This window comes from Phyllobates terribilis, unplaced genomic scaffold (genome assembly GCF_046119375.1).
Source record: "Phyllobates terribilis strain yellow unplaced genomic scaffold, ASM4611937v1 Scaffold_3__8_contigs__length_932513732, whole genome shotgun sequence".
In the NCBI taxonomy this organism is placed as follows: Eukaryota; Metazoa; Chordata; class Amphibia; order Anura; family Dendrobatidae; genus Phyllobates; species Phyllobates terribilis.
In genome coordinates this window covers 483,126,581-483,154,408 of record NW_027362763.1, presented here as the reverse complement: position 1 = coordinate 483,154,408, position 27,828 = coordinate 483,126,581, and the positions used below count along the sequence as shown (strand labels likewise).

The window sequence follows — 27,828 nt, the reverse complement described above, 5'->3', positions numbered from 1 at the left end:
CCTCCCGGAGTACTTGCTAGCGAACGGGGCCTGGTCAGCCTTGAGCAGATGGGATCTCCCCTGGCCAGGCGGAGTTGTAGGCCTCCCAAACTGACTGTACTCTTCTGGCTACCTTGCTAGAAGCGGATATAAGTAGCCCACGTCCCTGAGTGTACCGTGTGGTGCTCACCCGTATGGCCGGTGACTCGGGGCCTTCTAATGGCTTCCGCTCCACGATGGCGGTGCTGGTCCCACGCATGTGACCGTGCCTTCGGGTTTCTGGGCCTGAGGACCTGAAATCCCCTGCCGGTCGGCTTCTGCTGCTGGGTAAGAGTTAGTCCCCACAGCCTCGGACGCCGGGTCCGGTAAGAAAGCTTCTCAGTCAGGGCGAGCTCTGCAGCTGCCAGCCCCTGACTCGTAGTAGTATTGCTCCCACTGAGCTTCTGCTGTTTCTTCCTATGACTGTTTCTTGTCTCTACTCTCCTTGACTCCTAACCCTGCTTCAGCCCCGGGTTTATATAGGGGAAGTTCTTCCCCTCCCAAGACTGGGCAGGAGGTGTGGCATGCACAGGATCCCTGACCAAAGGACCTCCCACCTGCTCTCAGACATAACATTACATTACTGTGGAAACCAGACCCCTGGGGTGCCACAGATGCGTTTTCTTCCCCTGCTAGCCCTAGTGCTGAAAATGTGTGTTTCATCAATATCGGATTCATATAAATTTTGATATTAAGCATTTCCTTTCAGAGATGTTAAGTCTGAGCTGTCTTATTGTATCCTTTCCTCTGCAGAAAGCCAAAGTGTTCCTTAAATCCAACCTGCATCTCCTGTGAACAAAAGGGCTTCCACTGCCCTGTTTATGCATAAACACATGTACCCTTTTGTTGTCCAACTCTTGGAAAAAATTTCTCCTGTCTATTTTAAATCTCTTTGTCTGTGTACCAGAGGACATCCTCATTGGCACTTGGCTTCAATAAGACATCCTGCATTTTAATTTCCTACTTTTTGGCATCTCTTGTTTTACTTGAAATCTGTGTGATAAAAAAAGGAGGGAAGGGGGGTGAGTGACTGCATAGATTTTTAATATTTTCTAGGACACATGTAAAAGAGCTGTGTCGGTACAACTTTTTTTCCTGATAACTGATTGCTGCTTTTCAGTGATGATTACTGGACATGTGAAATGAGCCTAATAGAACTGACAGCTCAAAGTCTGCAATATTCGCAGAAAATCAGTTTGTTGGCAATTTAAAAAAAAATTCTCACACCAAATATGGTCACATGTAAACTTTCACCATCACCATGATGTATAGATGTTTCAACTCATGTAAAGTTGAATACCATCACATTGTAACATTGCTAATCAGGAGACGGTCAGGCAAATTATTCTATTTTTGCAAACTTTGCCATATATGAAGATTTGAAATGCTCAGAAACATTCCAGGCCATGGCCACCACCTTCTTCAAGAGGGTATTTTTCCTTTAAAAAACATTTCCTAATTAAATTTAAGATGTGCACCGCAAAAGGAGTTTATTTGCCAAAATGTAGTAGTTAAACTGTTCCAGGCATTGTTGCTTATGACAATTTCCAATTGCGCTTGATAGGAACATATGTAGTATGAAATTTCCTGCTTGATGCTGAGGAGCAACTCATCCATTGTTCAACTGTTTTCATCCATGCTCACAAGCTGTAAAACAGGTAACAAGCTCAAAGGCCTTGTCCTTGTAGGGTACAACATTCCCCTGCTTCTCATTTCCCATGTTCCCAATAAAATAAAAACACCTATACTCACTAGAGATGAGCGGTGTTCGACTAGAACTGTTCGCCAATCTCAAATTCGAGCTGTTTTGGGCGGTGTTCGAGTTGTTCGACGAACCCGAACGATTTGCAAAAAATTCGGCTGTTCGAGGTTATGTTCGATAACTGTTCGTGCACCAAAAGCGTGTCCTGCATGTCTGGCGCTATTTAGAGCACCAATCATGCAGGGATTGTCTGCCACTCACTGTAATGCCACAGCCATGGTGGTTGTGGCATTACAGTGATTGCCCAAATCGATGGGAACAGTGCCAACAGTGAAACATGAAAAGCCGGCAATTCATCAGCAGCATACACCGGTACCCGACAATTTAGAACCGAAAGAATAGAGCTTCACACATAGATTAGATAGATAGAAACATGTCAGTCACACATATAAGAAGCACAGTGACAGTGTTGCTTACTGTACTTGTCATTTAGTGTAAAGGATTTATCAAAAAAAATAATAGTGTTTTCATGCACCGTCTCTTTAAAAAAGTCGGCCGGCAATTCAGCAGCGGTACCTGACAATTTATAACAGACAGAATAGAGCTTCACACATAGATTAGATAGATAGAAACATGTCAGTCACATATATATGAAGTACAGTGACAGTGTTGATTACTGTACTTGTCATTTAGTGTTAAAATAAAGGATTTATTTAAAAAAAAATTGGCGTGGGGATCCCCATAATTTTAGGCTCTAGCGGAGGTTAACCAGACGGCTGGGGCAGATGTTTGAAGCCTGGGAAGGGGGTAATACCCACGGAGCTTCCCAGACTACTAATATCAGCCCCCAGCGGAATACCTAGCCTTTACTAGCTATTAAAATGGGGGACCCCCCAAAATAATGACGTGGGGTCCCCCCTATTTTAATAGCTAGCAAAGGCTAGGCAGACAGCTGGGGGCTGATATTAATAGCCCAGGAAGGGTTCCATGAATATTGGCCCCCTCCCAGGCTAGAAACACCAGCCGTCTGCCGCCCCAGAAATGGCGTATCCTTAGGATGCGCCAATTCTGGCACTTAGCCTCGCTCTTCCCACTGCCCTGTAGCGGTGGCAGTGGGGTAATAGGGTTGGGGTTGATGTCAGCTTATAATGCCAACTGATATCAAGCCCAGGTTAGTAATGGAGAGGCGTCTATAAGACACCCCCATTACTAACCCCATAGTCAAAGTTAAAAGAAAACACAAACACCCAGAATAAAGTCCTTTAATTGAAATAAAGACACATTCCTTTATTGTTCTAAATTAAACCATACTTACCATCACGCCCATTCCAGCTGAAGCCAACGATCTCCTGCAATAAAAGAGAAATAATAAAGCAACCTCATCCTTACCTTTCCATGGTTCCCACGACAGCTTCAGCTCTGCTACATCGAGATAACAGGCTGGACCGCAGCAGAACGCTGCCATCCAGCCTGTCATCCCGCAGACACTGAGAAGCGCAGGCTTGCTTGCCCTCTGCAGTGTCTGGCTGTGACGGCATAAAGATGAGACGAGTTCATGTCCAATGAACTCGGCGCACCTCATGCACGTCACTGACAGCGTGGGAGAATTCTCCTGCACTCAGCACTTCAGCGTGAGAATTCTCCCACGCTGTCAGTGACGTACATGAGGTCAGCTGAGTTCATTGGACATGAATGAGCTCACCTCATGCACGTCACTGACAGCGTGGGAGAATTCTCACGCTGTAGCGCTGAGTGCAGGAGAATTTTCCCATGCTGTCAGTGACGTGCATGAGGTGAGCTGAGATCATTGGACATGAATGAGCTCACCTCATGCACGTCACTGACAGCGCCAGTTCAGGGGAAGGATACAAAAAGCTGTCTCAGAGATTTAACCTGTCAGTTTCCACTGTGAGGAGCATAATAAGGAAATGGAATAACACAGGGACAGTTCTTGTTAAGGCCAGAAGTGGCAGGCCAAGAAAAACATCAGAAAGGCAGAGAAGAAGAATGGTGAGATCAGTCAAGGACAATCCTCAGACCACCTCCAGAGAGCTGCAGCATCAACTTGCTGCAGATGATGTCACTGTGCATCGGTCAACTATACAACGCACTTTGCACAAGGAGAAGCCGTATGGGAGAGTGATGCGAATGAAACCGTTTCTGCAAGCACGCCACAAACAGAGTCGGCTGAGGTATGCAAAAGCACATTTGGAGAAGCCAATTTCTTTTTGGAAGAAGGTCCTGTGGACTGATGAAACCAAGATTGAGTTGTTTGGTCATACAAAAAGGCGTTATGCATGGCGGCAAAAAAACACAGCATTCCAAGAAAAACACTTGCTACCCACAGTAAAATTTGGTGGAGGTTCCATCATGCTTTGGGGCTGTGTGGCCAATGCCGGCACCGGGAATCTTGTTAAAGTTGAGGGACGCATGGATTCCACTCAGTATCAGCAGATTCTTGACAATAATGTTCAAGAATCAGTGACAAAGTTGAAGTTACGCAGGGGATGGATCTTTCAGCAAGACAATGATCCAAAACACCGCTCCAAATCTACTGCATTCATGCAGAGGAACAATTCCAATGTTCTGGAATGGCCATCCCAGTCCCTAGACCTGAATATCATTGAACATCTGTGGGATCATTTGAAGAGGGCAGTCCATGCTCGGCGACCATCAAACTTAACTGAACTGGAATTGTTTTGTAAAGAGGAATGGTCAAAAATACCTTCATCCAGGATCCAGGAACTCATTAAAAGCTACAGGAAGCGACTAGAGGCTGTTATTTTTGCAAAAGGAGGATCTACTAAATATTAATGTCACTTTTCTGGTGAGGTGCCCATACTTATGCACCTGTCAAATTTTGTTTGAATGCAGATTGCACATTTTCTGTTAGTACAATAAACCTCATTTTAAGGCAGAAACATTACTGTGTCCAACAGTTATTACATATATCAAACTGTAATAGCTGTTGCAAAAACACCAATTTTTATAAAACATTAAGCTTAAGATTAATAGGGGTGCCCAAACTTTTTCATATAACTGTAGTAAAGGCTAGGTATTCAGCTGGGGGCTGATATTAGTAGCCTGGGAAGCTCCGTGGGTATTACCCCCTTCCCAGGCTTCAAACATCTGCCCCAGCTGTCTGCTTAACCTCCGCTAGAGACTAAAATTACGGGGAACCCCACGCCAATTTTTTTTAATAATAAATCCTTTATTTTAATACTAAATGACAAGTACAGTAACCAACACTATCACTGTACTTATTATATATGTGACTGACATGTTTCTATCTATCTAATCTATGTGTTAAGCTCTATTCTGTCTGTTATAAATTGTCGGGTACAGATGCTGAATTGCCGGCCGGCTTTTTTAAAGAGACGGTGCATGAAAACACTATTATTTTTTTTTGATAAATCCTTTACACTAAATGACAATTACAGTAAGCAACACTGTCACTGTCATTCGTATATATGTGGCTGACATGTTTCTATCTATCTAATCTATGTGTGATTCTCTATTCCTTCTATTCTAAATTGTCGGGTACAGATGCTGAATTGCCAGCCGGCTTTTTTAAAGAGACGGTGCATGAAAACACTATTATTTTTTTAAATAAATCCTTTGCAGTAAATGACAAGTACAGTAAGCAACACTGTCACAGTACTTCATATATATGTGACTGACATGTTTCTATCTATCTAATCTATGTGTGATGCTCTATTCCTTCATGTCTAAATTGTCGGGTACCGGTGTATGCCGCTGCTGAATTGCCGGCCGGCTTTTTTAAAGAAAGCGTCTTCTGAGCAGTTTGTGAGCTTTTGGACACCTTTGAAGGTGTTTTCTATGTGTTCCTATGTGTTTTTGTTTGCCTGCCATTGGTTTTAACGGTGTTCGACAGTGTTCTAAGGTGTTCGACGAACAGTTCGACGAACAGTTCCTCGAACATCCCGGTGTTCGACGAACCGAACCGAACACTACGGGGGTGGCTCAACACTAATACTCACCTCTCGTGTCAGCATCATTCCAATGGTGTCAGCATTCAGGTTCCCGGGGCTCGCGTGTAGTTTGAAATGTGAGCCCTGTACTTAATCACTTCTAGAGTGGATGTATAAGTAGTGTAGAGGGAGTAGGAGCTTTTACTGCTCTCTGACCTCTGACTGTCTCTTGATTACGTATAAATCTCGAGGTGGGGACTGTGATGCCAGTGTTGATTGGGCACCAGGCTCACATGTCATATCAACCACATGTGAGCCCTGGAATGCGAGTGCCGACAACGCTGGAATGGCGTGGGACGAAAGATGAGTATAAGTGTAAATGGTTAGCACTGCAGCCTTGCAGCGCTGGGGTCCTGGGTTCAAATCCCACCAAGGACCACATCTGCAAGGAGTTTGTATGTTCTCCCCGTGTTTGTATGGGTTTCCTCCGGGTTCTCCAGTTTCCTCCCACATTCCTGATAGGGAATTTAGATTGTGAGCCCCAATGGGGACAGTGCCCATAATGTTTGTAAAGTGCTATGAAATTAATGGTGCTATATAAGTGATTAAAATAAAATAAATGAATAATTGTTTTTATTTTATTGAGACCAAACATGGGGAATGAGAAGGGTTTGTCCTAATAGTGGACAACACCTTTAAAGGGAACCTGTCACCAGGTTTTTCCCATATGAGGTAGGTCCAGTACCTATATGCATTGTAGTATGCTGTATATATGCCCACAATCTGATCTGCAAGCCAAAAAAAAGATCTACTATTATATTTGGCCCGGTCCGATAGGTGTTGCTGGTTTTGGTCGGGTGCCTCCTCTTCTTGTGATCGCTGTCCTCCTTCTTGCATCGTGAGGATGACGCATCCTACATCATCCACACAATGTCTAGCATCACGCTTCTGTGCAGGTGTATTTCTCTCTGCACTGTCGAAGGCAGAGTAAAGTACTGCAGCGCACATGCGTCGGTGCTCTTTGGCCTTTTCCTGCTCATGCACACTGCAGTAATTTGCTCTCCCTAGACAGGGCAGAGAGAAGTATGCCTGCGCAGGAGCGCGATTGTGACATAATGCTTGCATCTTATTGCTGTAGAACTGGCAAAATGATATTGAAATGTTATTGTTCATATACATATATAAACAGATTACTTGATGGTCTAATATTTGTTACAATATTGCGGGGGGGTTGTGTCTGTTTTAGGACCTTCGGTCTGCTGTGCTGAAAATCTGTAACTTTGTTGGCTTAAAACTTGATGATCAAGCAATAGACATCGTGGTGGAAAAAGCAACTTTTAAGAACATGAAACATGATCCTCTTGCTAATTATACATTTCTTTCAAATGAAGTTTTAGACAAGAGTAAAGGAACTTTTTTACGTAAAGGTAAAGTACAAGTTAAGGGGTTGTTGGAGCTGAAAAAAGAAGCAACAAATGTAAATAAAATAAAAAAATAGTATCTATCTAGCATCTAAGCTCTGGTCATTATCAGTCTTTGTATGTAAGCTTCGAGCAAATGTGCATCATGCAGGCACATGACTGTGCCATACGTACTGGTATAACTGCTGGCTGAGCATACATATTTTACATATTTATGGGGAGCAGTGGATAAAATGTTGTCAGACAATTCTGTCACTGGAAACCATTTCATAAAATGTTACCAAGGAGAAGGCATACTTTAATCTGATGAATTATACAGTCCATTGTCCATAAAGATAGTGTATCAGTGTTTTCTCTTCTTTTTACCAGGGATTGTTGGTGACTGGAAAAATACAATGACGGTGGCACAGAGTGAGATGTTTGATAAAATCTACAAAGAGAAGATGGGGGATCTGCCAATTAAGTTTATGTGGGAGATCAATGAAGAAACCGCATCCTAGAGTTCTGTTATTTTCATAAAAACCTTAGAATGAATGTCCAACTTTAAACAATGTCTTGTGCTTTAGTATAAATTGTTCCAAACATTTCTGTAAAATAATTTATAGAGAACCTTTCATGACTTTTTTTGTTTTAAACTGGATACATCCTGAGATGAGGGCTGAAGCACTGAGTGACAGTTTTTTTCTATTTTGCATGCCACTTGTTCCCGAGATATGAGCTTGTAAAGTTTATATGTAAATTTTCCCTTCAATCACATGGGTGGTAACAGATTCTTCTTAGGGGGAATGTGCAGAATATGCCCCCAGATATCAGCAGTAAGAGAGCTGGTTTTGGTGTACATCACTGAGATAGCAGCTCTGGCAACGTACAATGATATAAACCTAATACAGGAGGCAGGACATACGATCAATCTTCTCTTGGGCAACAAGCTCGTGGGAACATGAGAAATAGTGACTGGGCAGTGTAAGGCATTTTATTCCCTAGGCAATGAGCAGAGCAGCGGTATTGGGCACATTTGGTGTGCTATTATGATAATTACGTAATGTGGCCAAGGGGTGGGTGTAGTTGGCAAGGGAGGCTCAGATACAAAATCATCATCATAGCCCACCTCATATAATACCACTGCTCTGTTAATTTCCAAAGGGTTACAATGCCCTGTGGAAAAAAATTGCGAGCCATTCACTAATAATCATCCTGCCACAAAGCTTATTGTCTAGGGGAAAAATAATAGTATGCCTTGCCCCCTGTATAAGGTTTAGAGCAACGTAGCTTACCACTGCTGCTCCCACGATGATATGCACCAAGCCCAGTGTAACTCCTGTGGATTGTGGACCCACTGTGCTACGGCCGGGCTTACCCTGGAGGGGCATAGCTAAGTAGCTACCTGGTAATCACTGAAGTCTCTGATGGTGAGGTTAGGCTTGTGCGGAAGGAAGCTGCCAGGTACCACTCCAGGGCAGTGTCTGGACCAGTTGCAGCTGACCCCAAGGAACAGAGACGCCGGCTCGGATTGTGTGTTCCAGGCAGGACAGGATGGCCAATAGTATGGGTTCAGACTGTGCGGCTTATGGATAGAAGACAGTACAGCCACTGGAACTTGTACAGATTGTGTGGCTTCAGGATAGCAGACAGGTCAGGAATTCAACCAGGATACAGGTTAGACAAAGCAGGGTCTGGTCAGAAAAAGCAGAAGAAGCGACCTAACAGCAGGCAGGCAAGTGTTAACTAACTTTGCACAAATGTTGCTCAGGCACCGCCCAACAGGTGGAAGTGCCTTATGTAGTAAGTGCCTCCCAGCTATTGCCTGGGGACACTTTTAGAGAGTACACAGAGTCTCTTTAAGAGACATGGAGTGCACTCACACGTGCGCTCTAAGCTCTAAGTGTACTGCTGGGAGATGTCACACTGACACTGCGTACAGGGGGGCCCTGACTAATCCCTCTACCTGGAGGTACTGTTAAAGGTACAGAGGTCCAGGCCGCCAGCATATCCCCTACCTCCTGAGGATCCCTGCACCTCAGTAATCTAGTCCTGAGAAGGACCCCGATCACAACAATAGGGGACAGGAAATAATATGCCAACACACAGTACTTAGACGAACGGGACAGTACAAGGGTCAAACCAAAAACCACCTTGCATACAAAAACTACACCACAACTACAGAGGGAACACCAACGGGAAAGGAGATAAATGATAAAGCGAGGAAGGGAAAAACCACACCAAATACACTTAGCTCAGAACTCCAAAATACCACGAGCCGCTCTGTTTGTCTGTATGAAATGCTTTCACCGACACTTCCCTAACAGACCGGCAGGTATTTGAAGGAGTCCCACTACTGCAGCATTGATTGCAGCTGGGCGAGGCTGGACCTCGTCTAGCACAGAGACAGAGAGTTAACTCCCTCACTGCCGAAAAACACAAAACACCAAAAACTCAGCTGCGAGAAGTCAGGCTGTGTAATCGTGACGATCTTCGTGGCGACACACCTGTGACAGGAGATCTGCAATTCATGCGCATACACTGGAGAGTAGGAGAGGAGGTAGGAGAAGCAGCCGGGCAGCTTGGGTGGTGAGTAAGTCGTCATTCTTTACACCAAACTGCTGCTTCTCTCCATCTGTCGCCATGCTGTATGTGACTCGCCCCCTGGGCCGCGTGGGGCACCCGGAACCGGGCCTCTGGTAGGATGCTGGGGGGTTGTAGTCTCCGTGTGGCGGCGACCCAGTCCGTGGCTCAGGGTGGTCAAACCAGTGGCAGTCTTAGTGTTATAATAAGTGTCCGACTACGCCACCCGTGAATTGCGGTCAGTGGGGACCGCCGCTGCGCTGCAGACCGCTGAGGCTGATGTTGTATGCGCAGCCAAGTATGGGATAACTCCCCACGGGAGAAGTATTGCCTCAGGGCAGCTAATATGGATGATGGCAGTGATGGTGTGAGCGTCCCAGTACTAATGGTGCTGGTGCGGCCATGAAACACAGAGACGTGTGGTTGCAGTTTCCAATGCTTTACTCACAGTTCTCATCGAGGTCACTTGTGCACATGTAGGACCGCCTGAGCCATGCTGCGTTCACCAGGCAAGGGGCTCGACCAACTCCCAGGCAATTCCAGAGCGTGGCACAGGGCTCCCTTCTCTTCCTTTCTCTGGCCGTCCCCACCAGTGACCCACCTTTGTCCAGCTTCCTCGGGCCTTCTCTTGGTGAAACCTATCTCCGGTTTCCCTGACCCTATGCGGTATGCTTTCCTGGTGGATGTAGTGAGGGATCGCACCAAGATGTGGTCACAACCTCCGGTCTTTGGCTGAGGAATCTGTTGCCTCCACCAATTTGGGTTCCGGTACCCTGCTCTGCCAACCCTTCACCCGCACTCTCCTGGGTCTTTGGGTTCCCTCTGCCTTCGTGTCTCTGGGCCTTTCTCTGTGTTCCTGTTCCTTGTTTCCTTTCTTACTTTCCTTTCTGTTCCTTCTCCTCTCTCTCTCTCTCATGCTCCGGCCTACTGACAAGGCCTGCCCGTGGAGCAGAGCCCCTGGAGCAGCTCTGCTCCCTGTCACTTCTCCTCGGACTGCACTCCTCTCTGAACTGACCACAGTCCTAAGATGGTGCCCACCTTTTATACCTCCCTCTAACACCCGAGCCCAGGTGACTAGCAACCAATGGGCTCCTACCTATGCCCGGAGACCCACCCCTATCTACTCCTACACCACTGGGTTTTCCTCCCCCTCCCCACTCCAGCCAGGGACAGAAGCTGTCATGCCTGCACTTCTGTGGGAGCACCATTGAGCTGTCCCTCGGAAATGGGGTGTGTGTGGTGCATGCAGCCTAACGAGCGCTGGTCCACACTCCATCCTTACCCGGGAGTGGAATATCACTCCTCTGGTTCGAGGTGCAATACCCCTGTAGCAGCCAAGCCCTCGGGGTGCTACATATGTATGTATGCAATTTTTGGGAGTGAGGATTTCACGGCGGCGTCATGCTGATAATCCCCGTTTTAATATTCTTTGGGCTTATTCTGTATTTTTGCTTTTGTGATGTCTCCTGCTTTTGAAGCAGCATCACAGAGGTGGAAATAGTAGATTGGCTATGAGAAGAGAATCTGTTAACGCCAATGTGGTTGAAGGTAAAATCTATGATATAATTGTGGATGCATCCCTCTGTACGAAGCCTTTATAGACTGCGCAACCTTGATGCACCTGCATAATCTGGCTCCAGACAGAAGAACGCATCGAGCCGTTACAGGTAAGAGGAGTGTATGGCACCAGAGATCGCGGTATGCATAAGCACTGAACGCATACCGTGATCTCAGGCGCCATACTTACATACTTAACTGACCGGGGGGAGCATTGCCGCGGCGCCTCTGTTCTGGCCGGAGAGCGGGGCAGGAGTGAGGCGTTGGAATTGGCGCATGCGCATAGCACGCTATCCGGCGCCATTTTACTGAAGACACATTTGCAGTGTGTCTTCAGCAAAATGGCGCCAGACAGCATGGCATGGGAATGGGCGTACTCTGGCACCACACTCCTCCCCCGGCCTCCGGCAGAACATGTGCAGCGTGATAGGGATGAGGGGTACCATGCATACCAGGCCAGGAATGAGGGTATACCATGCATAACAGGATGAGGGATGGGGTACCATGCATACCAGGATGAGAGATGGGGTACCATATATATCAGGATGGGGGGATGAGGGGTGCCATGTATACCAGGATGGGGATGAGGGGTACCATGCATACCAGGATTGGTGATGAGGGGTACCATGCATACCAGGATGAGGGATGAGGGGTACCATACATACCAGAATAGGGATGAGGGATGGGGTACCATGCATGCCAGGATGAGGGATGGGGTACCATGCTTACCAGGATTTGAAATGTTGGGTACCATACATACCAGGAAGGGGATGAGGGGGTACCATGCATACCAGGATGGGGATGGGGGGTACCATGCATACCAGGATAGGGATGAGGGGTACTATATATACCAGGATAGGGATGAAGGGGTACCATGCATACCAGGATGAGGGATGGGTACCATGCATACCAAGATGAGGGATGGAGTACCATGCATACCAGGATAGGGATGTGGGGTACTATACATAACAGGATGGGGATGAGGGGGTACCATGCATACAAGGATGGGGTACCATGCATACCAGGATAGGGATGAGGGGTACCATGCATACCAGGATCGGGATGAGGGGGTACCATGCATACCAGGATGAGAGATGGGGTATCATGCATACCAGGATAGGGATGAGGGGTACCATGCATTCCAGGATAGGGATGAGGAGAGGAGGTGCCATGCATACCAGGATGAGGGATGGGGTACCATGCATACCTGGATTGATGATGGGGTACCATGCATGCCAGGACAGTGATGAGGGGGTACCATGCATACCAGGATGAGGGACGGGGTACCATGCATACCAGGATTGGGGATGAGGGGTTCCATGCATACCAGGATTGGGGATGAGGGGTACCATGCATAACAGGATAGGGATAAGGGGTACCATACATACCAGGATAGGGATGAGGGGGTACCATGCATACCAGAAAAGGGATGAGGGTGTACCATGCATACCAGGATAGGGATGAGGGGGTACCATGCATGCCAGGATGAGGGATGGGGTACCATGCTTACCAGGATGAGGGATGGGGTACCATGCATACCAGGCTATTGATGAGGGGTACCATACATCCATACATACCAGGATGAGGGATGGGGTACCTTGCATACCAGGATAGGGATAAGGGCTGCCATGCATACCAGGATGAGGGGCCATGCATACCAGGATAGGGATGAGGGGGCACCATCCATACCAGAAAAGGGATGAGGGGGTACCATGCATACTAGAATATGGATGAGGGGCCATGCATACCAGGATAGGGATGAAGGGTGTCATGCATACCAGGATAGTGATGATGTGATGATGGGTACCATGCATACCAGGATAGGGATGAGGGGTGCCATGCATTCCAAGATAGGGATGAGGGGTACCATACATACTAGGATAGGGATGAGGGGTACCATATATACCAGGATTGGGGATGAGGGGTGTCATGCATACCAGGATTGGGGATGAGGGGTACTATACATACCAGGATTGGGGATGAGGGGTGCAATGCATACCAGGATTGGGGATGAGGGGTGCAATGCATAACAGGATTGGGGATGAGGGGTTCAATGCATACCAGGATTGGGGATGAGTGGTACCATACATAACAGGATAGGGATAAGGGGTACCATACATACCAGGATTGGGGATGAGGGGTGCCATGCATACCAGGATTGGGGGATGAGGGGTACCATACATACCTGGATGAAGAATGGGGTGTCATGCATACCAGGATGGGGATGAGGGTTACCATGCATATCAGCATAAGGCTGAGGGGGCCATACATACCAGGATTGGGGATGAGGGAGCCGTACATACCAGGATTGATATGAGGGGTGCTATGCATACCAGGATAGGATGGGGGCAGCACATAACAGGATGGGGGAACAAGATTGGGTAGCACAAATACCAGGATGGGGGGCAGCACAAATACCAGGATGGGGGCAACATAAATTCCAGGATGGGAGCAGCACAAATACCAGGATGGGGGCAGCACAAATACCAGGATGGGGGCAGCACAAATACCAGGCTGGAGACAGCACCAAATACCAGGATGGGGGACCATATACCAATAAAAATGCTCGCCACCCGGGCATAGAATGGGTTCAATAGCTAATGTACTTTTTAAGCTCATAGCTCAGGAATAAAGAGGTCTATCATAAAACAAAAAAAACAACACTTCAGACGTCATCTCAAGATGCAGCCAATTCATAAGTAAAAAGTCTTGAAATGTCTATTATAATAGATTTTTATTCGAAGCCATCTCTATATTGATCTTAAAGGTTTACTGCATACTATTATGTGAGATAACTAATAGGTGGTATAAGATTAGTTTTAAAATTTGACAGATTTATCAAACACCATCAACCACTATTATAAACCTGACTCATTTTATGTCTGTGCAGTCTACATTTGCACTGTCTAAGAATCAGACAGTACTGGTTATGTCCTAATACCTTTATGCACAGCGCATTTGTAAAATAAATATATTTTCTATATGTTGTAGATTGTAACAGCAATGGATAAAAAATTAATTATGCAGAAAATCGGTTGTATATAAATCTGTGACTTTTCAGATTTTGTGTTCTACTTTTCCTGATGAAGAGACCTGCATAGTCTCGAAAGCTTGCTCTTTATTATCATCTTTTCATTTAGCCATTAAAAGGTATAAACCATTGAGGACTCTCAAATTGTAATAGTTTTCAAGAAAAACTGGAAATGTGTGGCTAGAAGCTTATGGAGTGCTGTTGTGTTCTCATTAAAGGAAACCTATTATGTTGAAAATGGTATCTGATCTGCAGGCAGGATGTTATAGAGCAGGAGGAGTTGATCAGATTGATATACATCTTTGTGGAAAAAGTTTCAGTATGCCTTGTATTTTATATATTGAAGTGTCTGGTGTTTGTATACATTGTCAATCACTGAGTATGACTTCAGTCTTCCCTGTATGACTGTGCATGCAGAGACAGATGTCACTCAGTAGGACCGCCCACTGCTTAGAAACACCAGGGATTTCAGTGAATAAAATATATACTGAATCTTTTCCTAAAAACCTAAGCTCGTCTTATCCTTCTCTATACCATGTTGTTTACAGATCGGACTATATGTACAACATGACAGGACCCCTTTAATGCAGATTTTGCGACTTATGATATTGATGAGTTTTCCTTTGGATAGGTTATCAATATTACAATTGTGAGTGACTGACCCCTGGCACCTCCACCAATAAGCTGTCTGTGAGTGGGACTGTGCTTTCCAGCTGTGTTTACTGGTTAAATGTGTAAGCTCCATTCAGCATTGTTCACTGTTTAAATATTGCCAGTTGTTTGACGTCCACCAATGAGATATTGCTGACCTATCTTATGGATCAGTCATCAATATCATAACTAGTGGTGAGTGACCGTGCTCGCCCCTGCTCGGTACTCGCCCGAGCATCACAGTGCTTGATAATCTCGGTGCTACGTGAGTATATCCGGGTTTTTTGGGCGGGAACTCAGGTCTCGTCCTGCATGTTTGGCGCTCTTTATAAAGCCAATGAAGGGATTGCTTAACACGCACTGTAATGTCATAGCCATGTTGGTTGTGGGCATTGCAGTGATTGGCTGGCCGCACAGCATCATCAGGTTTATATCAGACCTGGCGCCGCTATGCTCGTCACAGTCTACCTTGGAAACAGGCAGAGTAGGGAGAGCTCCTGCTGAGTCAGGGAGAGATTTACTTGTTTATAGTTAGTATAGGTATTCCACAACATATATATATATATATATACAGGGTGGTCCAAAAGTAGGTGGACAGAAAGTGTAATATAATTTTCTTTTGCTGAGATAATCTTATAAATGTGCCCCTGCTGTGTACTGTGTAATGGCTGTGTCTCACCGTACAGGAACATGGTCTGATCATACCACATCTCCTGGGCGGGGTGGGGGGCAAGCAAAAGAGTATGCAGATATTACAGCAGGGGGATCACAGATGATTCTTTTTGTGAGGTAAAATATTTCCCTGCCTGTTTTTAAACAATGTTTTTCTTCAAAGAAAGAATCAGCTGTGATCACCTGCTGTGCTGTCTTGTATACTCTTTGCTTCCCCCCTGCCCAGGAGATGTGGTATGATCAGACCATGTTCCTGTAAGATCAGACACAGCCATTACACAGTACACAGCAGGGGCACATTTATAGGATTATCTCAGCACAGAAACATTCTATTACACTTTCTGTCCACCTACTTTTGGACCACCCTGTATATATATATCCATCTGAACTAACAGTCCTTCTGAGGACTAATACAGCTGCATATATTCAGTGGTGATAGTGTAGCACCCCGAGGGCTCGGCTGCTACAGGGGTATTGCACCTCGAACCAGAGGTGTGATATTCCACTCCTGGGTAAGGATGGAGTGTGGACTAGGGCTCGTTAGGCTGCATGTACCACACACACCCCATTTCCGAGGGACAGCTCAACGGTGCTCCCACTACACAGAAGTGCAGGCACGACAGCATCTGTCCCTGGCTGGAGTGGGGCATGGGGTGGAATACCCAGTGGTGTAGGAGCAGATAGGGGTGGGTCTCTGGGCATAGGTAGGAGCCCATTGGTTGCTAGTCACCTGGGCTCACACATAGAGGGAGGTATATAAGTTGGGCACCATCTTAGGACAGGGTTCAGTTCAGTCAGGAGTTCAGCCAGAGAGGGCTGACAGGGAGCTGTGGCTCAGTCTGGGCCCAGCTCCAGAGGCAGGCCTGGAGTGGAGGCCAGAAACAGCAGAAAGAGAGAGGAGAAGGAACGGAAAGGAAAGTAAGAAAGGAACTGGAACACAGGAGAAAGGAAGCAAGGAACACAGAGAAAGGCCCAGGGACACGAGGACAGAAGGAACCCCATATGCCCAGGAGATACAGGGTGAAGGGTTGGCAGAGCAGGGTACCGGAACCCAAATTGGTGGAGGCAACTAATCCTCACCCAAAACCGGAGGTTGTGACCACATCTTGGTGCGACCCCTCACTACATCCACCAGGAGGGCATACCACATAGGGTCAGGGAAACCGGAGAGAGGTTTCGCCAACAGAAGGCCCGAGGAAGCTGGACAAAGGTGGGTCACTGGTGGGGACGGCCAGAGAAAGGAAAGGAAGGGAACCCTGTGCCACGCTCTGGGATTGCCTGGGTGTTGGTCGAGCCCCTTGCCTGGTGAACGCAGCACGGCTCAGGCGGTCCTTCATGTGCACAAGTGACCTGGATGAGAACTGTGAGTAAAGCATTGGAAACTGCACCACACGTCTCTGTGTTTCATCGCCGCACCAGCACCATTAGTACTGGGATGCTCACACCATCACTACCATCATTCACTCTAGCTGCCCTGAGGCAATACTTCTCCCGTGGGGAGTTATTCCATACTCGGCTGCGCAAATTACATCAGCCTCAGCGGTCTGCAGCGCACTGACCGCAATCCACGGGTGGCGTAGTCGGACATTTGCTATTACATTAAGACGGCCACTGGTTTGACCACCCTGGGCACGGACCGGGTCACCGCCACACGGAGACTACAACCCCCAGCATCCTACAACAGGCCCGGTTCCGGGTTCCCAGCACAGGCCCAGGGGGCGAGTCAACTTTTGGGGTTTGACCACCCTGAGCCACAGACCGGGTCACCGCCACACGGAGACTACAACCCCAGCATCCTACAACAGGCCCGGTTCCGGGTTCCCCACACGGCCCAGGGGGCGAGTCAATAGCAGGAGTTGAGCAGGCAGTGTATGTGGCAGACTACAGTGCATATAGTGCAAGAGGGGCCATTGAACGTTCCTGATGCTGCTGTTCTTACAGATATTTGTAGACATAGCCCCAGATATCAGGGGCCAGGGAAATTTTTTTCTTTCTTAATCCTGGTTATTTGCTTAAAAACCGAGGCAGGCAGGGGATGTGACAGACTGCAGTGCATGATACAGCATAAGAGGGTCCATTGCATGTTCAACTTCTGACTGATCCTGATGTGACAAATATTTGTAGACATTACCCCAGGTATCAGGGGCCAGGGAAATTTTTTTTACCTTAAGCCTGGTTATTTGTTTAAAAAGCAATCCAGAATACACCATTTTTCTGCTCCAGAATACAGCCAGATCTTTTCCATATTACAGCGATAAGAATCCAGAAATTTGAACTGAACGTGGAAAATATTGGCCTCCTTTTCCATTTTGTTGCAGTGTGTCGGTCAAGCTATATTCACACTAGGTCTCTGTGAAAAATAGTATTAGTAAACTACAGGCTTGCTATTTAAAACCGTGGTTTTCTGTCAGACGTATCACATATAACAGCGTTCCAAATTCAGCCATTTCTGTCTTCCATTTCGTTGCAGTGTGTCAGTCAAGCTATCACACTAGATCTCTGTGAAGAATAGTATTAGTAAATTACAAGCCTGCTATTTAAAACCGTGGTTCTGTCAGACTTATCACATATAACTGCGTTCCAAAATCAGCCATTTCTGGATTTCATTTCCATTTTGTTGCAGTGTGTCAGTCAAGCTATTAACACTAGGTTTCTGTGAAGAATAGTATTAGTAAACTACAGACCTGCTATTTAAAACCGTGGTTCTCTGTCAGACATATCACATATAACTGAGGTTCAAATCCAACCATTTGTAGTGAATGTGGAAAATATTGTCCTCCATTTATAGATTGTAGCAGTTTGTCAGTACACCATGTTACAGCACCATTTGCTTGTACGCAGAATACAGACAGATTTTTTTGTTTTATTCATATTACTGTATTGTGGAAGCAGAGGAACTTTTTTCAATGATCAGACGCACATGATCTATATGACTGCCGTAATAATACAAAAAATTTGTGGAGCGTGCCAAATATTCCACTCCATTTAAAGTCAGCCACCTGTGATTTGTTGAACCAATTGACACTTGGTTGCTGACAAATACCATACTATTAGGTGACTGCCTGAAACTGTGGCCATCAGATGTTATCCTATATGACTGCCCTAATAATCCAGCAATTACTGTGAGCATGTAAAATATTACACTCCATTTAAAGTATTGCAGTTGTGGGTTCAAACCTTTTCACAGTTGGCCGCTGACAAATAGCGTATCTGTGAATAATGTTGTCAGAGTATTATGCCACTTTTATGGACTGACCAAAAAAAACATACAAAAAACAAGCTAAAATGGAAAAAAATTTAAGAAACATTCTTTCCAGGGTAATGACAATATAGTATATAATGCCAAAGAAATAAAAAAATATAAAGTTATCGATTGTGGAAGACATTTTTGCGACCAGAATAAACAATCATCTGATAGCACCTTGCAGCACCTGTTCCTATTGTAAATGCATCTAACAGCATTATCGATAAGGAATAGAATAGATTTTACAAATTTTTGGGCACCACCAGCAGCTTGCAGTACAAGGCAATAATACCTGGCTGAATCAATGTAATACGCTATCAATACTGCGACACCTCACCGGTAAAAGAATTTCAGATAAGACAGTTAATGTTCTAGAATATAGAATCTATTTGAATTGTCCTTCCCATTATTAAGGAGTGTGTCTCCTATAGTGTTATTGCATATGCAGCAATTTCAAGGACTGCTGAAAATTAGGACGAACTCCAATACACATTTGAAGAAACGTAAAAAAATAAATAAAATAAATAAAAACTGAAAAACATTGGGCCCACCAGAGGATTTGATTGTGTGAGCCCACCTTTCTCCCCCGCTCAAGAGCCCCATAGCAGCTGCAAAATTTGCGCTATCATGAACTCTCCTGATGAAGAAGCCGAGGATTCTCTGGTGGGCCTGTCCAAACCTTCCGAGAAGCAGCCCTGGCTAAGAAAATTCTGTGTGAAGGCAGCACGGTGGCTCAGTGGTTAGCACTGCATCTTTGCAGTGGTTAGCACTGCATCTTTGCAGTGCTAGGGTCTTGGGATCAAATCACACCGAGGACAACATCTGCAAGGAGTTTGTGTGGGTTTTCCCCGGGTTCTCCGGTTTCCTCCCACACTCCAAAGACGGGGAATGTAGATAGTGAGCCCCAATGCAGACAGTGCCAATAATGTCTGTAAATTGTCTGAATTGTAAAGCGCTGCAGAATATGTTGGTGCTATATAAATAAAGACATTATTATTATTAAGGTTCCTGGATAGTGATGAGCGAGCACTAAAATGCTCGGGTACTCATTGCTCGGGTCGAGCAAATTGGAATACTTGGGTGCTCGACCCGAGCAACAAGCCCAATGTAAGTCTATGGGAAACTCTAGAATTTTTCACGTGGCTCCCCCCGGCGGTCTGCAGAGGGCCTAAAAATTGCCCAAATCAATGGGAACAGTGTTCAAATGACATGGGAACAGGATGGGGAAGACCCCTGGAAGCATTTCTGACTCCCAGGTCACTGTTGTCAACTACCTTGTCAGAGTATTACGCTCAAAATAAAACATACAAAAACAAAACCAAAATGGATTTTCCTAGGAAATATATTAAGCAACATCCTTTTCAGGGTAATGACTTGTATATAAGGCAAAATAAATAACCAAAACCAAAAATACTCCTCCACACCTTGGGCTATGTTCACACGTAGCATTTTTGATGCATTTTTGCAGTTTTGCATTGCTTTCAACAAAGAAAAATGCATTCACTGTGAAATGTCATTTTAACATTTTACAACCTTATCTGGCCATGTCGTGTGTGACACATTATCAGACACATGCATAACGTGCTGAAAAGACATGGGAACAGCATGGGGAAGACCTCTGGAAGCATTTCTGACTCCCAGGTCACTGCCTAAAAGTGTGCCCATCATAAGTGATCCTTGTCGCATGCGAAGATGCCTCCCGCCATGCACCTGTCGTTGCAGACTTGCAACAATCACCATCCACGTCCTTGTCCCAGTGCAGCATTCAGTTCTCCCTACCCCATTCCTTGGAATGCAAGTGCAAGTATGCAGCCAGCCACCCACCCACAGGCTGCAACACTATACTGCCAAATTTTTGACAGCTGCTTGCACTTGAAATGTGGCCTTTTAGGCTCCTGGAGGCGGAAACTTATCATAACCTCATGCCGGCGGCGGCCGGTTGTCCATACTCAGTCCCCAGCCGCCACTGTTTCTCCCGGTGTCATCTCCGCCTTCCACAAGCATGGGTACCACAACATTACCCATGCCTTCCCCAGTGCACTTACTGTTAAGGACAGCCTAACCACAAACACGTGGACAGGTGAATGTGGCCAGGGATGGTACAGAGCAAGTCCACAGCTTTTTTTGCTGACAGTTGTATTTAGCTCGGTGAAAGGACTGGAATAGAGGGAAACCGTATCTACCCTGGGTGTCATTTCTCCCAGGAAGTCCTCTAATGCAGCTTGTTGCAGAAGCAATGGCAGCCCATACAACATCAACTCGCACTTGTCGGTGGTGCTTTGACACACAAACATCTTTCTTTGCGGATTTAATTTCATGAATACAGAGTTGGACAATGGCCTGATTTGCAATGCGGTTTAAGAAATAACATGCATAAGCACGTCCGATCCACATTAAAAAAGCAGCCATAGAGTGTCCGGGAACCTTCCCCCACACTTTTCTTAGCCAGGGCTGCTTCTCGGCAGGGTTGGACGGGCCCACCAGAGAACCGGAGACTCCTCCGATGGGCTCTAGCTTCTCCTTCAGGAGAGTTCATAGTGCCGAGATGAGGCCATGATGATGATAGAGGCCACCATCTGCTTAGTTTTTTGTTACTTGGAATGCAAGCGCAAGTATGCAGTCAGCCACCCACCCACAGGCCGCAACACTAAACTGCCAGATTTCTGGGCAGCTGCTTGCACTTGAAATGTGGCCTTTTAGGGTCATGGATGCGGAAGCTGTCCACAAACTTATGGCGGCGGCGACCGGGTATCCATACTCCATTATTTTTCCCTGTATCGTCTCCGCCTTCCACAAGCACGGGTCCCACAACATTACCCGTGCCCTGCCCAGTGACCTTACTTGGATGGACCGCCTACCCACAAACACATGGACAGGTGAATGTGGCCAGGGATGGTAGGGAGCCAGTCCACAGCTTTTTTTGCTGAGAGTGGCATAGAGGGAAACCGTATCTATTCTGGGTGTCATTTCTCCGTCACCAGGTTCCGCCCATTGTCACACACGACCATTCCTGGTTGTATGTTCAGCGGAGAGAGCCACAGATTAGGCTGCTGTGTTGCAGCTTTCAACAACTCTGCAGCTCTGGGCTGTTTGTCAATTAAGCAATAAGTATGTTATCTTCAACACAGCCTGTTGCCACTTGGCCAAGGCAGTGCTGCAGTGCTGTCAGCTTGTGGCTGATGTGGTCATTTTGGAGATGGAGGAGGAGGTGCAGGAACTGAACAATGTGATTACATTGAGGATAAATTGGTGACGCTGTTTTTTATACTAAAGAAAGATCCTATTGGTTTGGTTTTTTTTACGTTATTTTTTAAGACAAATGCATTCACCGGGAAATGTCATTTTAACATTTTACAACCTTATCTGGCAATGTGGTGTGTGACACATCATCAGACAAATCCTGTTTTATTTATGATGGAGGGACTCTGAAAGTCATAAAGCCAATTTTTATAGAGCCATCAGATGGCTCTCACTATTCTTAAAAGGCAAGCAGTCAGCTCTCGCTATTGTTAGAGACCCATCAGCCGGTTATGCTTTGTTGTTCCCATTATTAACAAGTGGGTCTCCTATACTGTTATAGGACTGCAAGGGCTGCCAAAATTTTGGAAGCAACCACCCAATACCCCTTTGAAGAGACATAGAGGAGGGTCTCAGTAAAAAAAATGTTCCCATTATAAAGAAGCGAGTCTCCTATAGTGGTAATGCCCATGCTGTGACTGCAAGGGCTGCTAAAATTTAGGAAAAACCCCACTAAGAAATTAAAGACACATAGAGCAGGGCCACAGTAACAACAAATTCCCATTAGAAAGGACAGGGTCTGCTATACAGTTATAGGGTATGCAGTGAGTCCAACGGCTGACCAATTTTAGGAAAAATCCCACTAAGAATTTAAAGACACATAGAGCAGGGCCACAGTAACAAGTACAACATGTTCCCATTAGAAAGGAGAGGGTCTGCTATACAGTTATAGGGTATGCAGTGAGTGCAACGGCTCACCAATTTTAGGAAAAACCCCACTAAGAATTTAAAGACACACAGAGCAGGGCCACTGTAACAAGGTACGACTTGTTTCCATTAGAAAGGAGAGGGTCTGCTATACAGTTATGGGGTATGCAGTGAGTGCAACGGCTCACCAATTTTAGGAAAAACCCCACTAAGAATTTAAAGACACACATAGCCGGGCCACAGTAACAAGTACGACATGTTCCCATTAGAAAGGAGAGGGTCTGCTATACAGTTATAGGGTATGCAGTGAGTCCATGGCTGACCAATTTTAGGAAAAACCCCACTAAGAATTTAAAGACACATAGAGCAGGGCCACAGTAACGACAAATTCCCTTAAGAAAGGAGAGAGTCTGCTATACAGTTATAGGGTATGCAGTGAGTCCAACGGCTGACCAATTTTAGGGAAAGCCCCATTAAAAATTTAAAGACACATAGAGCAGGGCCACAGTAACGACAAATTCCCATTAGAAAGGCAAGAGTCTGTTATATAGTTATAGGTTATGTATTGAGTCTAAAGGCTGACCAATTTTAGGAAATACCCGACTAACAAATTGAAGTAGGGCCACAGAAACGAGTACGACATGTTCCCATTAGAAAGGAAAGGTTCTGCTATACAGTTATAGGGTATGCAATGAGTGCAACGGCTGACCAATTTTAGGAAAAACCCCACTAAGAATTTAAAGACACATAGAGCAGGGCCACAGTAACAAGTACGATATGTTCCCATTAGAAAGGAGAGGGTCTGCTATACAGTTATAGGGTATGCAATGAGTGCAACGGCTGACCAATTTTAGGAAAAATCCCACTAAGAATTTAAAGACACATAGAGCAGGGCCACAGTAACAAGTACAATATGTTCCCATTAGAAAGGAGAGGGTCTGCTATACAGTTATAGGGCATGCAGTGAGTGCAACGGCTCACCAATTTTAGGAAAAACCCCACTAAGAATTTAAAGACACACAGAGCAGGGCCACAGTAACAAGTACGACATGTTCCCATTAGAAAGGAGAGGGTCAGCTATACACCTATAGGATATGCAACGAGTCTAACGGCTGAACAATTTTAGGAAAAGCCCCACTAAGAATTTAAAGACACACAGAGCAGGGCCACAGTAATGACAAATTACCAATAGAAATGAGAGAGTCTGCTATACAGTTATAGGGTATGCAGTTATTCCAAAGGCTGACCAATTTTAGGAAAAACCCCACTAAGAATTTAAAGACACATTGAGCAGTGCCACAGTAACAAAGTACGACAAATTCCCATTATAAAGGAGAGAGACTGCTATACAGTTACAGGGTATGCAGTGAGTCCAACGACTGACCAATTTTAGGAAAAAACCCACTAAGAATTTAAAGACACATAAAGCAGGGCCACAGTAACAAGGTATGACATGTTCCCATTAGAAAGTAGAGGATCTGCTATACAGTTATAGAGTATGCAGTGAGTCCAACGGCTAACCAAATTTAGGAAAACCCCCACTAACAATTTAAAGAGACATATGTGGCACCCCAGGGGTCTGGTTGCCACAGTGATAGAAATATCACGTCTGAGAGCAAGTAGGAGGTTCCCTGGTCAGGAGCCCTTAAACATGCAACACCTCCTGTCCCAGACCAGATAGGGGAGGAACCTGCCCTATATAAACTGGATCTGGGGCGGGGTTAGTTCAGTTAGAGCCTGGAATGAAGTTCCAGACACAGGGAAAGGAACAGCTAGGAGCTCTGTAGAAGCAGGAGCTGAGTGCCAGAGACTGGAAGCTGATATTGCTCATCCTGGCTGAAGACACTATGACCGGACACAGGAGTCCGAGGCTGTGAGGACTTATATATCCAGCAGCAGAAACCGGCCGGCAGGGGATTTCAGGTCCTCTGGCCATAGGAAGCCCGGAGGCTCAGTCACACACAAGGGACCGGTACCGCCATCGAGGAGCGGAAGCTACCAGAGGGTCCAGGTCACCAGCCATACGGGTGAGCACCAAACGGTATACTCAGGGACGTGAGCTACTTCCACTCACTTACAGCAAGGTAGCCAGGAAGAGTGCAGATAGATGGGGAGGCCTACAACTCCACCTGGCCAGGGGAACTCCTGTTTGTTCACAGACTGACCATGCCCCTTATGCTAGCCAGTACTCCCGGGAGGGTCTGCCTTATCATCATCAGTAAAGACCCTGAACTGCACTGCAAAGACTCTGAGTCGTTCCTGCTTCACCCGTGCACCATCACTCCCATCATCCACACTCACTGCCCTGAGGCTATACTCCTCCCGTGGGGAGTTATCCCATTCTTTGCTGCGCACACCACACCAGCCTCAGCGGTCTGCCTCGCAGCGGCGGTACACCCTGACCGCAATCCACGGGTGGCGTAGTCGGACATTAAATCATAAAAACCCTATAAAAGACGGCCACTGGTCTGACCACCCTGAGCCACGGACCGGGTCACCGCCACGGAGACTACAACCCCCAGAGACCCGGCTCCGAGTAACCCACACACGTGCACACACGGCCCAGGGGGCGCGTCAACCTTTTTGGCGTAGTCAGCAGGATTGTGACCAACCCGCCACAAACAGGTATTGCGTGCCTGAAAAAGACTTTGCACTTACCTGAGTGAAGCTTCCCGCCATCCGGAGCTGTTTCCCGCCATCTTCAGTCGTCTCCCGTTATCTTCAGTCGTTTCCCGTCGTCTTCAGCCGTTTTCCCGCCATCGTCAGGACGCCGCGCGGGAAGAAGAGGGGCGTGGACGTCCAAACCCCGCGAGACCTGAAGCCTCGCCCTTCGCACCGATGCTGCGCAAGGTCCTGGAAGGAGAGAGAGCGGCGCTGACGTCACCAGGACGCGACGCAAGGTCCTCGCCCGGAGCAGCACCAGCGGAACCGCGGCCTACGGAGGAAGAGCAACAAAAGGTAGGCCACGGTTAACTAGGGGGGGCGGAAGATATCAGGAATGGAGGGAGCTCCCACCGCCAGTGCGTCCGCTGCTGCAGTAATGCCATTTACAATGCCTTACATCCCTGGAGCAGCCTGGCTGCCCCAATACTCAGGGGAGTCGCATACCCTAAGCGACTTTAAAGAGAAACTGTACAGCCTATTTAAAGTGTACCCCCTGACGGAGGGACAAAAAGTGAGCATATTGGTAGGTCAGCTAACCGGCGCAGCCCAACGTGTAGTAAAGTCCTGGTCAGTCAGGGACAAGGAGACTGTGAAGGAGATCTTAGCCCGTCTGAAGGACACTTTTGATACCCGTACCTCAGCAGAGATCAAAATGAGGTTTTATGGGTGCAATCAGCGGGGCCAAGATAGTATAAGAGACTATGCTTTGAATTTGCAAGAGGCCCTGGGAGCCATTAAACAGGCAGACCCTGACAGTGTGCGGAATGCAGATGAACTGTTGACTGAGCAATTCATTGAGGGTCTGCTGTCCATCGCCCACCGAACCCAGTTACGTGCAATGGCCTTGCAGAACCCTGGGTTAGACTTTGCAAAGTTCAAAGACAGGGCCATCCGGGTGCTCTGAGAACCGGCACCGGGTAGCGCTGTAACCCACCGGTGCCCTGCTATTACCTATCACCAGGAGGCGGCGCCCTTGTCTGCAGAGCCTGTGGGAGCTGGTGCGCAGGCTTTAGATAAAGACCCGGCTGCAGACCTGCACCATCAGGTCCAAGAACTGACCAAAAGCATTGCCGCATTAACCAGGACTGTGCAGTCTTTACATGTCTCTCCTCCAGGAAAGATCCAGTTGGCATCCGGACCGGAGGACGTCCCGTGGCGCTGACAGAGGAGGATCCCATCGTCCAGAGGAAGACCCAGCGACCGATACAATGAGGACGGACAACCCATCTGCCGCCGCTGCAATCAACCCGGACATATGGCAAGGTACTGTCATTTAAACGGGCACAACCTGGGGCAGAGGGCCAATCCCCAGGCATAAGATCATCAGGCTCATCGAACTGGCGTGATAAATACGTAGGGGGGCGTCCAGTCTTGCCTGTGGTACTGGATGGCATTCCTATGAGTGCCCTACTAGACACCGGGTCACAGGTAACTACCATCCCTTATGTGCTCTTTAAGCGGTACTGGAATGACTCGGACATAACCCGCTACCCAGATGACGACCTGAGTATCATTGCCAGCAATGGCCAGCCCGTGCCGCAGGTGGGATTCAAAGAGGTGACCATTAAAATCGGTAAGGTCAAACTGGTGGCACAAGGACTGATTATTGTGGACATTGATCGTCGTGAAAGTCACCCTAAAATAACCTTGGGTACTAACGTGATTGAAAATTGTCTTGCAGAGATAATTCTCATTTTACAGCAGGTTGCCATGAACGCCAGTTCCAGCCAGCAGCGTGTCCTACAAAATGAGATCTGGGCGCTGATGAAACGGCAACAGGTGAAACTATCTGGTGGTGAGATTGGTAGCGTGAGAATGCGTGACCCATTCCCTATTGCCATGCCCCCGAAAAGTGAGATGATAATATGGTGCCGGGCAGCTATTGGTCTAAGAGGTAGAGACTACCAAGCAATGGTCGAACCCCTCTACTCAGACAGTAGGCCCACCATTTTGACAGCACGAGGGGTGGTCGGTGTACACCATGGGAGGGTGCCCGTCCGCATCATAAATATCGGGGAGAGAGAAGTATACCTGCCCCGGTATGCCACGCTAGCCAAATTGTTCACCATAAATCAAAATTCTGTAAAGGCCATAGAACCCTTGCCTCCGTCTCAACCAGAGGAAGGTAACGGCTCTAAGAAACAAATGGAGGACTGGTGTCAGCAGCTGCATTTGTGTACTGACTCCACTCCCTCACATCAAAAACAGGGAGTCTACCGGGTGGTTCAGGAGTACGAAAGAGGCTTTAGTAAACACCCGCTAGACTTCGGGCGAGTAAAGGGGGTAGAGCATCACATCCCCACAGGAGACCATCCACCCATAAAGGAAAGATACCGACCTGTACCCCCAGCACACTATCAGCATGCAAAGGGGATGTTGTGAGACATGAAGGAGGCTGGGGTAATCAGGGACAGCTGTAGCCCCTGGGC

The 27,828-nt window shown here is 46.8% G+C and overlaps 1 protein-coding gene across 1 annotated transcript in view; it reads left to right on the top strand.

The window, feature by feature from the left end:
• LOC141259638 (amine sulfotransferase-like) overlaps window positions 1–8,075 on the top strand; it is a 266,645-nt gene extending 258,570 nt beyond the window's left edge. Inside the window, exons 6-7 of the mRNA XM_073675901.1 lie at window positions 6,899–7,079; window positions 7,443–8,075. Of these exons, the coding sequence (XP_073532002.1) occupies window positions 6,899–7,079; window positions 7,443–7,573 (312 nt within the window). The 3' untranslated portion in view covers window positions 7,574–8,075. The remainder of the gene's footprint in view (window positions 1–6,898; window positions 7,080–7,442) is intronic.
• Window positions 8,076–27,828: the final 19,753 nt, after the last annotated feature.